Source organism: Sciurus vulgaris, assembly GCF_902686455.1.
Source record: "Sciurus vulgaris genome assembly, chromosome: 2".
NCBI lineage: Eukaryota > Metazoa > Chordata > Mammalia > Rodentia > Sciuridae > Sciurus > Sciurus vulgaris.
Window position 1 is genome coordinate 125,609,349 of NC_136462.1, and position 15,421 is coordinate 125,624,769.

Consider the following 15,421-nt stretch of genomic DNA (forward strand, 5'->3'; position numbering starts at 1 on the left):
CTTCCAAGGCATTTTCTCGCCCTTGGCTTCTGGGGATGCATGCCATCCTACTTTGTTTCTGGGTCTCCACGAAGTCTCATGCCAACTCTGTCCTCTAGGAAGGATAGAGCTCTCAGCCCTTTGCCCTTCTCCCTCCACCCCTTCTCTGGGGCCATCTTACCACACCCAGGTGTGGCTTCCACCTTCTCTGCTGCTCACTGATGACATCTCAGTGTTTGCTCTCTTAGAAACAAACTGGAGTCGGTCCCTGAAAACCAGTTCCTCGTGAAATTCCCATAGGCTCTCACCATGCCCCTGCTCTCCCCAGCACTCCGCCACAGTAACCCCACCCCTACCATCATTTTCTGTTACCAGGACTGGCTCTCCCTGCCTCTGAGTGAGTCTCAGTGAGCCAGCTGCTTTTCTGGCCTCACCAGGGACCACTTGGGCAACTGCCTGCTGCTGCCTGTTCCCTCCAGCCCTCATCCTTTGTCCAGGCTGTCTTCACAGTACACTGCCTTGCCTGCAGATGTCTGGGCTCCGCCTGCCTTGGCCAGTCCTTCCCACTACCATTTATGTATAGCTGTTGCCACTCTTGTTCCTTCTGAACTGTTACTTTTTTTAACATTTTTCTCTAAAGTAGCTCCCAGCTCAAAACTTAAGTAATGTGTTGAGAAAAGGAACTTTATATCTCTATCAACATCCCTAGCCACACCATCAGTCATAAAAAGAAATATGGGGGCTGTGGGCATGGCTCAGTGGTAGAGAGCTTGCCTAGCATACTCAAGGCCCAGGGTTCAAACCCCAGCACTGAAAAAAAGAAAAGAAAAGAAACACAAATAACTGTTCAAATCACCAGAAATGATCTCATATCCCCCAAGTGATTTCATGTGTCACACTTTGGGAAAGCACTGCTTTTGGCTAACATGGCCATCAAAATTATCCCCCCAGCTGACTCCTGCACCAGGGAGGACTGTTTGCTTCTGCTGGTTGCCTTGACCCTCTCTCGTCAGGGGGTGGAGGGTCCACCTTGCCCTTTGCATTGCCCAAGCCTTTCTCCACAGGTTTCTTTCACCACCTCTGGCCTCCCCCTGTCCCCCTTCTCCAGCCCTCCCTATCCTGGCTTTCTGGAACCTCTCTGGCTTAGACCTTCTAACTTCCTTCTAACTTGATGCCCCTCCCTTGGCTTTTCTTCTTAAGAACCTGACACATATGACCACCCTGACTCCCACTGTCCAGCTAAGGACACAGTGTCCAGGGACATGGTGTTAGGTCCCTAGGAAGGAACACTCCTGCCACATGGGGCCTGGGTGAGCTTAGTCTACCTGCCAGCAACCTCTTTTCTGTGCTTTGCCCTCGCAGGACCCCAGACCCCTGCCATATCTCTGCCATGACCAGGCCTACACATTTGACATCAACCTTTCTGTTGCCCTGAAAGGTATGCTGTGGGGTGGGTGGGTGTGCCCAGGGCTCAGTGGGCATATGTGCCCAAGTGCCATTGTCCTATGGCTCCTGAGCTTTGGCAAGGTGGAAGGGGAGGTATCTGCTTCAACCCTGGAAGCATGTGTGGTTTTGTAAGGGAAAGAGGGAGACAGGGGACATCCTTGTGCTCAAAGGGAACCCCAGTGGACCCACATCACACTGACTGAGCTCTCAACTATTTGGGCCAGAAAGCATGGAGCCTAACCCCATCCTTCACTTGACTCCCTTCTCCAGCCTCCAACCACGGTCCTGGTGCCTTCTCACATCCTGCCATTGACCCTATCCCCCATTGTGAATGGTAGATTTCATCCAGTGTCTGTTTGAAAGCCTGACCTTATAGGCCTGCTGGTGGGAGACCTGGCTCAGCCCTCTGGGGCCACACACAGTCCCTGAGCCACATCCTGGGCCATCCCTGAGACCCTCACAGACAGGTCCCATGTCCTGAGCTGCTCCCTGGACTGCATAACAATCAGCAGAACCTTACTGATGTGGAGTCTTGCTCTATGGGCCACAGTGGAAGGGTCCAGTCTTGACCATGCTCCTGCCCAACTTGAGGCTTGAGGCTAGTTACCAAATCTGTTTTCCCTGTTCTGTCACCTGAAGTGGGATATTCATGATATCAACCGTGGTGCAGTGATGAGGGCTGTGCAAGTCAATCCATGTGAAGGTCTAGACCAGCGTCTGTGCCTAGGTAGAGACAGGGGTCTTTTCCCAGGCTCCGGGCGAGGAATTGCCTGGGGCTGCCTACAAAGCCCCCCAGGCCGCATTCTGACCAAGTCTCTATTTCCCTCAGTCTTTCTCCTCCTGGTATCCTGTGTTCTCACACTGAGCTCTACTGTGTCTTTCTCACTACTGATCCCAGAGTCTCACCTTCATGGAGGTGATTGAGCACAAGGTGCACTTGAGAAGGAGCAAGGAACAGAAGGTCCCTAAAGCAAAGTGTCACATAGCTGCCATGGCCCTCCGGGAACTTAGCTGGTCCTTCTCTCTCATGTTACAGATTGGGAAACAGGCTCAGAGAGGAAAAGGGATTCACCCTGAGCTACTTAGCTGGCTAATGCCAAGGCTGGGACTAAATTCAAAGATTACAGACTCTAGGCTACACAAATGCATGCATGGGGGCCATTTCTCTGTTTTTCATTCTTGGTGTTTCTTTCTGCCTAGAGGTGAGCACACCCAGGAAGGGTGTTGTTGGGGAAGGGACAAGATGATCAAGAAAGCAGTGTCCAGAGACACCGTCCTGAATGTGCAGTTCTGATGTTCCAAGTTGGGATTTGGGTGAAAGGGTCGGGGAGGAGTGGCTTGGGACCCTGACTTTCCGTGGGACTGCAGAGCACACCTGCTGTATGCTGCCTTGGTGGGGAAGTCAGAAGGAAGGGAGCAAGAATTTGAGAGAATAGAAGAGTTTTCTAATTGTTAGTACTGTTCAGAAACAATAGTAGTAGCCTGGTACGTAATAAATTTTGTAGTAGGTATTTACTAGATGTTGTCAGAATAATGAATTAACACACTACCCATCATTGGAGGACTTCAGCAAGGGATTGGTAGTATTTCCAAAGGAATACTAGGGGGGTTGCAGGCTATCCTTGACCAAAAACCACAAATAAGTTTCAACTGGCATATGATTTCCAGTTGATTTGTGGCTTTCAAGCATGTTGTGTTAAGAAGGATTCGAAGGCTATATCTAGACTCAGAGGACACATGTGCTGTGGATTTGGGAGAGTTGGAAGTGTGGCTTGGATACATGTATTTGCCCTCCCTGGACTAGACCATATCTGTGGAAATCTCCCAGCCCCAATACCCTATGAGTTTATTGCTTCACAAACTCTTAAGTGAAATCATATTGGACAATGGGAAGCTTAAGTCACAGGATAGTTTTTAAAATTTCTTCCCTGATTAGTGAAATTAAGACTTCATCTGTTATTTCTCTTTCCAACAGGAGAAGGAATGAGCCAGCCAGCTACCATATGTAGGTCCAATTTTAAGGTAAGCTTTGAAACTGTCAGATTGCTTCTTATGGGGGAAGGAAAAGAGGTAGGAATGTTCCCTGGCAGGAACAAGAGAATAGCATCCATTCTGGGATCTGATGGTAGGTCGGCCTGAGGGTCCAGAGCTTCCATGACTCTGTCCTCTTCTAGAAATGGTTACAAGGTCAAGTTCCCTTGAACAGAGGCTACACAGATGTGGTCAGAGATTTTCATGGGGACTGTAGGTCTTTCTGTAAGGGTCAAGGCCCTGTTCCCCCTGTCCTGCCAGGGACTGGATTGATGAGAGTGCCTTTTTTTTTTTTTTTTTAAGTGAACTTTTAATTGAAGCACAACATAGATACAAATACCCAAACTGTAAGTGTCAAGCCCAAGGATTCTCACAAATGAACGTTGCTGTACGACCAGCACCCAGGTCAAAAATAGGACATCTGCAGCCTTCAGCAGCCCCCTGTCCTCCCCTCAGGTCATGTCATCACAGCCCCAGCAAGGATCAGCTCTCTCCAACCTCCTGTTGCCACATGTCAATCATTTCTGTTTTCTAGTGTTAAAGAAATGAACTCTTTATGGCATGTGTTCTTTTCTGCCTGGCTTCTTGGTTTGAAGATTTTTTTTGTGAGCTTTGACCATGTTGCCATGGGTAGTGACAGCTCACTTTCCTCAGTCCACACGTGTCTCACTGAGTCACATTCCACAGATAATTTATTCATTCCACTCTTGATGGACATTTGGTGGTTTCTATTTTTTGCCCATCATATAATTACTATGAACATTCTAGTACGCATCTATTGGTGCATATAAGTGCATGTTTCTGTTGGGTGTATATTCATAAATAGAATTGCTGGGTCACAGAGTATATATAGACTCACCTAGGAGCACTTTGTGTGTGTGTGTGTGTGTGTGTGTGTGTGTGTGTGTGTGTGTGTGTGCTGCTGAGGATTGAACCCAGGGCCTTGTGCTTGCAAGGCAAGCACTCTACCAACCAAGCTCTATCCCCAGCCCCTAGGAGCACTTTTGAATAGTTTTCCAGGGTGGTTTTACAACTTACACTTCCATAGCAACGTCTCAGCACTTTGACTATTCCACATCCTGGCCAACACGTGGTATCCTTTGCCTTTTCCTCTTAGCCATTCTGGGGCTGTGGTTTCAATTGTATTTCCCTATGACTAACGAAGCTGGGCATCTCTCCACAAGTTAGTTGACCACTGAAGACTCTTTCCTTTAGTCTCCCTTCTAATTTAAGACTATTCTGGGCTCCTTAGGCTACAAGAAAAAATAAAAGGGGGCTCCTTGTGAGAGGACTTCCAGACAGGAATCTGCTTCTGAGGCTTACTCTGCCTGCCTCTGTGACTGTAGGAGTGCCACACCTGAGAGGCTATGACCATAGCGCAGATGAGCCTTGCCTCTGAGCATCTCGGGGGCTATGACACCTTGGCCCCCTCTCCCTTGGTGCTCCTTTGCTCCTCAGCCTGTTCCGACATTTGTTTGGATCATTCACTTCCAGGACCTGGGGTTGGTTCCAAGGCCTGGGTGGGTAAATATGAGGCCTCTGCTCAGGGAGGACTAGAGCTGCAGGGCAAGCAGGGTGTGATTGTGTGCACCTGGGCCCTGGGCCCTGGACCTCTGGCAGACAGGGGGCTGATCAGGGAGGTGGATCTGGAGAGGTGGGGGGTGGGAGGGATAAGATCATAGAGGAGCTGAACTTGGGTCTAGTGCAGGAGATGGAGGAGCAGAGGGGGAGGTCCCTGGGCAGCACCATAGGGGTTCAGCATGTCATTTCTGTAAGGGGCCTGAGAGAAATGGCTAGGGAGCCTGGAGGGCAGGGCAGAGAAGGCTGTGGAGAGTGGGCGTGCCCAGCAGCTCAGGAGGCTGAGTGCCTCCACCTGCTTACCCTGCCCTGTCTCTCGCCCTTAGCACATGTACTGGACCATGCTGCAGCAGCTCACTCACCACTCAGTCAATGGCTGCAACCTGCGGCCAGGGGACCTCTTGGCTTCTGGAACCATCAGTGGGTCGGTGAGTCTCAGACTGTGTGGAGGGCCACCCATAGAGAGCATCCCCGTCCCCCACACAGACCACAGGGCCCTCAGCTCACCATCAAGATAGGATTTCAAGCCCAGTGTGAGCAGACCTCACGACTCCATCTTTCTCCTGCTTCCTCTGTCCCTGGTGCAGAGGGATCCCTCTTCCACATTCAAACTGAAAGAGACTGGCATGAGCATGGGACCCTGGGACTCTCTATCCAGAGAGAAGAAGCAGGAAACAGCCACAGTGTCTTTGTCGTCACTGTCTTACTCTGCTCCCTCCCAGGATGAGGTGGCTGGCTGCTGCCCTTCTCTGTGCCTCTCTGAGCCTGGTATAGAGTCAGGGAACCTTTAGAGATGAGGACCAGACCATGGTGTGCTGTGTCAATCCCTCCCTACAGTGTCCTAACCATGCCACTTGGGAGGTGGCCATTTCTTCCCAGTGGGAGGGTGTTTTGCCTAATAGTGTCTGCGTTCCTGAGCTGCAGCTTCCAGAGCTGGGAGGTGCACTGAAGGAGGCTCCCAGCACCTGGCCAGGAATTCACCAGGTCAGGTCCTGGACAAGTGAGACCCTTCATGGGAGGGATGAAGGGGTGGTGTGCAGAGACTTCAGGATGTTTCTGCAGTGGTCCCTCCAAGGCTGAGGCAGGGTCTTCAGCATCAGATTCCCTACCCTTGCCTGCAGTTCCCAGGTCTCACTAAGCACAGTCCACGACAAGCTGACATCCTATCACTATGGAACTATGTGTAACCCGTTTTCCTCCTTCCCCTTATGAAGGAGCCAGAAAGCTTTGGCTCCATGCTGGAGCTGTCCTGGAAGGGAACGAAGCCCATAGAGCTGGGGAAGGAACAGACCAGGACCTTCCTGCTGGATGGGGATGAAGTCATCATAACAGGTGAGGGCTGCCAGGCACAGCGGGCTTCGTCTCTCTCCTTGCCTGTGGGCACTGCTCTCACAGTGGGACGTGCCCATCTGGCCACTGTGCCATCTGTCTTCACTTGCTCTGACTCTGCCATTCCCAGGTATCTGTAGGTTGGGCCCTTGGCTACCAGGGGCTTCAAGTGTGAATGTCCACCAGAAGACCAGTTCTGCTTTGTCTCCCTGCTCCCTGAGCGAGGGGACACAATAGAGGCAGGTTTCTTTCTGTTCTGGACTGTGCAGCAAATACCTGGGGCAGAGCCTGTGACCTGTGATGGGGTTCAGGGAGGATGTAGTGGCAGTTGTGACTGAGACATCTCAGCAATCTGTTCCCAGGAGGCTGGGGTGCTGCATACCTCTGGGGGGCTGTTCACCCTCCACATAGTATTAATGGTGAGGAGGGGTTCCATAATAGATAGCAGCATACTTGTGAGAGTCTGGAAGACTCTCAGGTCCCCACTGGCTGTGTGACCTTCATCAAGTTATTTTACCTGAGACTCAGTTTTCTCATCTTTAAGATGGAATTAGTAACACAATGCTTAACCTCACATCATAGTAGTAGGAATTACGCGAATCAGATTATTCCTCCAATAGACTTTGATCGAGCCCCATCCTGGGGTTCCAGTGCCGAAGAAGACAAATGAAGAGTCTGCTCTTCTGGGCTTTACCCCCATCACGCCTGCAACATCTTACAGATGACGCCGTGGAGCACAGCAGGGCTGAACAACTTGCCCAAGGTCTTGCAGTCAGTTAATGATATTTGGTTTCCCTTTCTGAAGCAATCTTCAGAACCCCAATTGTTTTTTTTCTTTGCAGTACTGGGGATTGAATTCAGGGCCTCACACGTGCTCGGCAAGCACTCTACCACTGAGCTCATCCCCAGCCTTCATAACCCCAATTCCTGGGAGGTTTTTGTTTTCTTTTTTCTTCTTTCTTCATCCCCAGTCCTTTTTATTCTTTATTTTGAGACAGGGTCTCGCTAAGTTGCTGAGGCTGGCTTTGAACTTATAATCCTCTTGTCTCAACCTCCCAAATTAATTGGGATTACAGGTGTGCACCACTGCACCTGGTGCAGAACCCAATTTTTTTTTTGGTACCAGGGATCAAACCCAGGGGCGCTTAACTACTACGCCACATCCCCAGCGGCAATCCCCCCTTTATATATATATATATTTTTTTTTTTTTTTCGTTGTGGATGAACACAATTTCTTTATTTTATTTGTTTATTTTTATGCGGTGCTGAGGATCAATCCCAGTGCTTCGCACATATTAGGCAAGCCCTGTACCACTGAGCCACAACCCCAGCCCCCCAGCCCTTTTTCATATTTGATTTATAGACAGGGTCTTGCTGAGTTGCTAAGTGTCTCTAAGTTGCTGAGGCTGGCTTTGAACTTGTAATCCTCCTGCCACAGCCTCCCTGAGCCACTGGGATTACAGGCATGCACCACCATGCCCAGTTTACAGAACCCAGTTCTTTTTTTTGGTATCAGGGATTGAACTCACGGGCACTCAACCACTGAGCCACTTCCCCAGCCCTATTTTTTTTTTTTTTTTTTCTATTTTATTTAGAGACAGGGTCTCATCAAATTGCTTAGTGCCTCACTTTTGCTGAGGCTGGCTTTGAACTCATGATCCTCCTGTCTCAGCCTCCTGAGCCTCTGGGATTACAGGCATGTGCCACCGCGCATAGTATCTGAAGCAGCTAACAATGTGCATGTTACATTGTAAGCACTTAAAAAGAGATGATCTTTGTCGGGGACTTCATTATCATTGCCATGTTTTCCAGAAGCCAGTTCGTGAAAGACCTGGCATCTTGACCCCATTTCACTGGGTTCCCTCTGCAAAGGGTATTAATCAGGGGGCATGCTCTGCCCTGTAGAGCAGCCCTCAGGGATGAGGTGGTGCCATCCCTGTGCTCATTCTCCACATCCTGCTCTCAGTGTGCAGACTGCATGTTTCCTTTGGATATCTTATGGTCACCACTCCTTCCTTGATGCTGTCCTGGGACCACCAGAGAGCACCTGCTCTGTGGGTTGGAACCCTGGACCCATTTCATCAGCACAGCCTGCTGAGCATCTTTTTAAGGTGTGTTGCCCTCTCTGTGCAGCTAACCTGCTCTAGACCACCATCCAATCATGCCTGGAATCCTAGCAGAACTTTTGCATCCCCGCTGCAATCTACCCTGCTCTTGGGGCTTTAAAAATGAGTCTTCATATGTGCTTTCCCCCATTACTCTTCTGCTCAAGATCTTCTCCTGGTTCCCTGTTGCTTGTTTTGTTTGAGTTCACATCCTTCTCCCATCTGATTCTGTCCAACTGCTCACCCTCCTTCTAATACATAACTCTACAGGGATAGAACTGCTTTTCTCATTGCCTGTAAACCTTGGCACTTCACCCTGGCTCAGCCCAGTTTTTGTCTTCCTTGGTCACTCTGGTAGAATCAGTCTGTCTCTCTTCTCTGCAAGCAGTTCACTTACAGGGTGGAATTCTAGTCAATTGTATATGCATCAGTTTCCATGATTAATGATGAGCTGCTAGTAGTTTTCTGTGGCTGCAGTAATAGATAACTGTGAACTTAATGGTTTACCAACAGAAATTTATTCTCTTCTAGTACTTGAGGGCAGAAGTCTGAAATCTGAGTACTGACAGGGCCTCACTGCTTCCAGGGGACCTGGAGAGCCTCTGTCCTTGCCTCTTCCAGCTCGCAGGGCCACCAGCATGGTGGTGACTGTGACAGCATCTCTCTAGTCTGTCTCCATCACCATGTCATCTCCTCCTCTTCTGTCAGATCTCCCTCTGGCTTGCTCATAACACAATTTTGATCAATTGAGATCCCACTCACATACTTCATGTTAAGATCCTTAATCACATCTGCAAAATATTTTATCATGTAAGTTAAGATTCACAGATTACAGGAGTTGGGACCATAACAGCCTAGTACAGAACACCTGGAGAGCATGGTTTAGACTGAATGGCACCTGCATGGTGGGTGCTCAGCAAGGCTCTTGGTTAGTAGATTAAACAAAGTGGATTTGTCAGAAATGATGCAGGCAGAGCTCAAGGCTGCAACAAATGGTACCAAGGATAATCAGTAAATACTCACTTTCCTCCTACTATTTTCATAGCATTTCTAATTCAAATTTAACTGTGTAGTCGCCTCACAATTGGAATCAACCAATTGCAGGTCAAAAATATTCAGGCAAATAATTGCATCTGTCCTGAACATCTATAGACTTATTCCTTGTCACTATTTCCTGAACAATACAGTACAACCATGTACATAGCATTTACGTTGTATTAGGTATTATGTCATCTAGATGATTTAAATGGGAGGATGCACAGGGTATATGCAAACACTACACCTTTTTATATAAAGGACTCAAGCATCTATAGATTTTTGGTATTGAAGGGATAGCAGGAGTGTTAGTTAGGTTTCATTGCTGTGACCAAAATGCCTGACCAGTACAACTCAAAGGAGGAAAAGTTTATCATGGGCTCACCATTCCAGAGGTTCAGTCCATGGACAGCCGGTACCATTGCTGTGGGCCCAAGGTGAAGAGAACCTGAAGGTGGAAGGGCATGTTGGAGGAAAACTGCTCAGCTTATGGTGGCCAGGAAGAGAGAAAGAGAAGCAAGGGACAAAATACAGTCCCCAAAGCATGCCCTCAGTAGCCTACTTCCTCCAACCATGCCCCACCTGCCTATAGTTACCACCCAGTAATCCATTTAATTATTAACCCATCAGATGGATTAATCTGCTAATTAGTTAATAACTCTCATAACCCAATCATTTCACCTCTGAACAATCCTGCATTTTCTAACATGAGCTTTGGGGGCTAGCCATGTTATAGGTATGTCCACTTAAATTATTGCATTTCATAATCAACAAGGCTCTTTAGTAATGTATCAATACCTCAATTTTGCAAAGTAGGACACTTAGGCTGATAGAGGGCAGGTGACTTGCCACAGGTTACATAACTGGGGAAACTAGGATGCAGTTGAGGTCCAGTTCTCCTGCCAGTTCTGTTTCTAGCATTTCTGCCATGCCTGCCACACCCACCCAGGCTTGGTCATGGTTCTATGATTTGAGCAAAAGCATTCTTTACAGTGCTGGTGTGGGAAAGGAAGGAGAGGGGTCAACAGAGGAGGAGGTAATGGCATTAGCCTCTGCTGTCAGTGTGACCCAGGACCCCGACTCAGCCACTCTAGACCAGGCAGCTATTGGGGCCTGAAAGAGCAGAGACTGGGACTTAGGCATACAGGAACCTTGTGTGTTTGACATTTGCACCAAAGAAAGCAGGAAAAGGGGGCCAAGGTGCTGTGAGAGTTCTTTCCTGATTTGTTTGTACACAGTCTTGCTCTGGAAGGATTTATGGGGGGCCAGCAGAGGGATTCAGGGAAGATACTTCCTTCGGTCTGAAGAAGCACATGTCAGCAAAAGAGGGAAATGTGAACAGATGGGTAGAATTCCCTAGAACCAAGAAGAAAAGACTATAATTTGCTAATAAGAGAGCCATAAATTACATATTAAAAAAAAAAGAAAAAGGGAATTCCACACAGATGATATTACTGGAAAACTCCAACAAGTGAACGTGAACATAGCTGAATGCATAAGCTGTGTCTGTTTGTGGAAAGGGCCGGGCAAGATGGGTGACCTGCTGCAAAAATTGCCACCTCCTTCCATGGCCTCTCTGGGCACCTGACCCTGCGTGGCCATCTTCCTTCTTGAAAGTTGTACCCATTTTTTTTTTTGTCTCTTCCCTGTCTTTAGTCCTACTTCTCTGGCTGTACCTGCTCAGTGCCTGTATGGCCACCCATCATTTTCCAGCTTTCTTATTCTGAATGACAATTCCCCAAATCAACTTCTATTGGCCGAATGTGTAGGGCATCCAGAATCGTTGACATTAGCCACTCGTGCAGCACTTGCGCTGGAGTGCTTCACAGTCCGTCCCTTTTACATGCCCACAGAGCAGGCACTCTCGCCATCCAGAAGCCAGGGCCCAGACACTTTGCACACTCAGGATCACACAGATGGTCAAGGGCAGGTCCAGGATTTGAACCTGGGTGGTTACTCCAGACCCTGTGCTCTTAACCATGGTACACCTTGTCTCTCTAAATGGTACCGTGTGATTCTCACTTCTGAGGGAGTCCAGAAAGCATGAAATGGTCAGCAGGACAGAAGGTGAACTTAAGCAAACAACAAAAATCCGAGCATTTGCATGTAACTCACAATCCCGGATCTTGCTCTCTTGCGCCACCTGGTGTTTTGCTTGTGACCTGCAAGCATGTGTGCTCGGACATCGGCACTCTTTGGACTGTGGGATGTTAGATCTTCCATATGCAGATAGTTGTGGTCAGTTGTGACTTCTATCTTGGTATCTGGAATTAAGTGGAAACCACATCCTAACATCTCCCCTTTCCTGGAGTTGCTCAGTGATGGTGGATTCTACCTGTCTGTCTCTGTGTCTCTGTTTATTCCATTTCTTGCCATCATTGCTATTTCTTGTGCTTGTTATAAAACTGCCGACAAGGCTAGAAAGCAGTCCCAGGGGTTAAAAGCGGCAAACCTTCATCCAGGACCATGGACAGTGGCCCAGGCAGCTGCAGTTGGTGGTCTTGCCCCCTTTACTTGCTTGGAGTTCCAAAGGCTCAGACCATGGTTCTCTTTTCTCTCTGCTCCTCTCCCTCCCCAAAACCTGGTTCAACCAGTGATGTCTACTTCCATACTCCGACCCTGGCCAGCCTTTTGGGGTGGGGACCTCCTCCGTCTATAGAACAGAGACCTCTCTGCCAACTCCAGGTACTTGTCCATACCATTCCTGCTACCCAGGCCATGCTCAGCCCCTCCCTACCATCCTGGATCCTCCATGTCTTCCTAAGGCCCCTCACAAGTCCCACCTTCTTTAGGATTTCCATTCCTCTCTCTAGTATTAATATAGAATTTCCCCTTTTATTGGTATTTCACTTCCATAGATTGCTATGGAATAAAAGAGAAAGAAACAGCTAATGTATAGTCAGAACCCCATCTTGAACTAAGCTATTTAACTAAGATGGAAAAGATCTCTGTTGAAGACAACTGCATTGATAACAGTTGTGCACTTCCTCTATGCTAGGCACTGTGCACATCACTTGACATGTATTATTATGTTATATTTAATTCTCACAGTACCATTGTCTACATTTATGTTTGAGCCACTGGAGGTCCAGAGAAGTGAAGTGGCTGACCAGAATCACACAGCTAGCAGATGGCAGCCTTGGAATGCAGTCCAGCTCCCTTGGGATGCAAGGCCCACCACCTTCACCTCCCCTTGGAAGCAAGCCTTCCCCATTTCCTCTCCCAGAACTTTTCCCTTTAACTATTTCATAGCATAATGCAGTTGGGACTCCCCTGAAGCTCTGGTGGCAGAGAACTCCCTGGTTTCAGGCCTGGCTCTGCCACTAACTCACCTGGGGCTGGCCCTGTTTCTCTGGGCCTCGGTGTCTCCCCCCGCCATTTGTAGTGAGGGTCTGCACCCGACACACACTGGCAGATGTGGCATATTGGAAAGCTGGAAAACAGCTGTTGCTATGGATTCCCACTCCCATTGCTGGATGGTGGGGAGTTGGCTCAGGTTCCAGGGAGGGCCAGTGACATGGTAGGGCTTAGCTTCCAGAGGAGACGGGTGCATTTTGACCTCTGGCTTCCAGAGCTGATGGAGCCTAACTCAAGAGAAGCAGGAGAGCTATCTTCTCCTCTGCTGGAACTAAGCAACATGACCTGGCTTGGATGTGTACTTTTCCTGTGCTTGTCCCTCCTGAGGTTCTGTCCTTCCCTAAATGCACCTGTCCCCTAGCTTCCCTCTGAATTGGAGCACAGCACATGGAGGACTTGTAAGAACTCTAAGCTCCCTTCTCAGTGGGTGCAGAGGGTAGCTCCTTTCCTTCTCTAGACAAGCACTCTCTACTAAGTATGCCTTTGCTGTCCTGGGTACATTTGGCAATATCTGGTCTTTTTGTTTGTTTGTTTGTTTTGGTTTGGTTTTGTTTTGTTTTGTTTTGTTTTGTTTTGGTGCTGGGGATCGAACCCAGGGCCTTGTACTTACAAGGCAAGCACTCTACCGACTGAGCTATCTCCCCAGCCCCGACATTTGGCAATATCTGGAAACAATTTTGGTTGTCACAGGAGTGGACATTGATATCCAGTGGGTAGAGACCAGGGATGCTGCTAAATATCCTACAGAGCACAGGACAGCTCCTCATAAGAAAGAAATGTCACTAGCACCCAGATGGAGAAGCTCCCTGCTGTGCCAACTGGGAATTGGGGAGGATGATTGTCTACCTAATGACTTTGAAAAGTGAGGTGAATTAACCATGTACCTTCATCTTGGAAGCAATCAAGCTCTTAGAGGAAGCAGAAATGCTGATGTAACACCTGGTCCAAGAAGGTATAATGCTGATTTCATGACACCCAGCATTGGTGGCATGAGGAGTGGGACATCCCATCTGTGTTTGCAGCATGCCAGGAAAAAGGCTCTCTGATAGGTGTTAGATGTTTAATGAACTCTGCCAAGGGTCGGTTTTGCTTTAATGGGCTTTTGTTTTTTTTGGCGGGGGTGTACTGGGGATGAAACCGAGGAGTGCTTTACCACTGAGGCACATTCCCAGCCCTTTTTTTTTTTTAATTTTTTTTAAATTTTGAGACAGGATCTCACTAAGTTGCTTAGGGCCTCACTAAGTTGCTGAGGCTGGACTTGAACTTGCCATCCTCCTATCTCAGCCTCCCAAGCTACTGGGATTATAGGCATGTGCCACCACACCCAGCTAATGGGTCTTTTTTTAATTCTCCAAGTTATATGGACATTTTTGAGCTTTGAGATCCAAAAGTGACAGGAAAAGACTGCAACTGAGCCACAGAATAGGCAAGGACATTGCTCTCTACAAAGGGTGTCCCTGAGTATTAAGTGTCAGTGCACAGGTCATGGGATGCCCCTGGACCACAGAGTTTTTTCTGTGTGAACTCATCACCTTTGTAGCAGGCTTATATGGTAAGTGTTGTCACTGGGCACATTTTACAGAAGAGAAAGCTGAGGTCTAGAGGGACCCAGGGTCTTGGAGCCAATATTTAGAGCCAGGCTTTGAACATGGGCAGTCTGGCTTCAGGCTAATTGGCAGACCTAGAATATGAATCCAAATTCATGTGGGGAGAGTTGGCCACTGTCAGGAAAGCTGCTGAGCCTTGTAGTGCCTCTGGGTGTCGCCATCTGTGGGGAGGGCCCAGAGCTCCAGCTAAGCCCCCAGCGTGGCTCTCCCCAGCTGCTGAGGAGAGTTATTAATCTGTGAAGATCTGTGTTTGCCATTCTGATGGCTCCTTCCTGCCTGGGCTCAGGTGTGCTGGCTAGCCCTGCAGCTGCCTGGGTGTTGGTCCAGTGAGCCCAGTGGCTCCACAGCTGACCTTGTCCTCTTCCATTACAGGGTACTGCCAGGGGAACGGTTACCGCATCGGCTTTGGCCAGTGTACTGGAAAAGTGCTGCCTGCTCTCTCACCTGCATAAGGTGCTTTGCTGTCCTGGAAACAGAGGGGCTGAGTCCCGACCAGCCCCGGGTAATGGGCCTCCCTCTGTGACGCAGGCCTGTCTTCTTCATTCAGGAATGAATAAAGCCACTGTACTTTGTCCCCATGCTCCCAGGCCTGCACTGCAGTGCCCAGTGGTGTCCCCTTGTGTTCCCAATTTGATCCAATGGGCCAGGTTATGTACTGCTCCCTTGGGAGATGCCAGTTCATTTACTGTCTTTCTCATGAGTGACATCTTGGTGGAGTTTTCTCATCAGCTATTCCAGGACTCTCAGTATTTCCTGAATTGGTTAGGATTCTCCAGAAAAACAGAACTGCCAGGATGTGTTGTGTGTGTGTGTGTGTGTGTGTGTGTGTGTACAGAAAAAAGATTGATTTATTTCAATGAATTGGCTCACGTGATTCTAGAGGCTGGCAAGTCCAAGGTCTGTGGAGTGGATTAGCTGGGCAAAATCGCCTCTTCCCCTGAAGCACCAGTAAGT

General features: G+C 48.7%; 1 protein-coding gene across 1 annotated transcript in view; it reads left to right on the plus strand.

The window, feature by feature from the left end:
• FAH (fumarylacetoacetate hydrolase) overlaps positions 1 to 15,047 on the plus strand; it is a 34,103-nt gene extending 19,056 nt beyond the window's left edge. Inside the window, exons 10-14 of the mRNA XM_079128444.1 lie at positions 1,342 to 1,417; positions 3,401 to 3,447; positions 5,361 to 5,462; positions 6,249 to 6,366; positions 14,840 to 15,047. Of these exons, the coding sequence (XP_078984570.1) occupies positions 1,342 to 1,417; positions 3,401 to 3,447; positions 5,361 to 5,462; positions 6,249 to 6,366; positions 14,840 to 14,919 (423 nt within the window). The 3' untranslated portion in view covers positions 14,920 to 15,047. The remainder of the gene's footprint in view (positions 1 to 1,341; positions 1,418 to 3,400; positions 3,448 to 5,360; positions 5,463 to 6,248; positions 6,367 to 14,839) is intronic.
• The last annotated feature ends 374 nt before the right edge of the window (positions 15,048 to 15,421 follow it).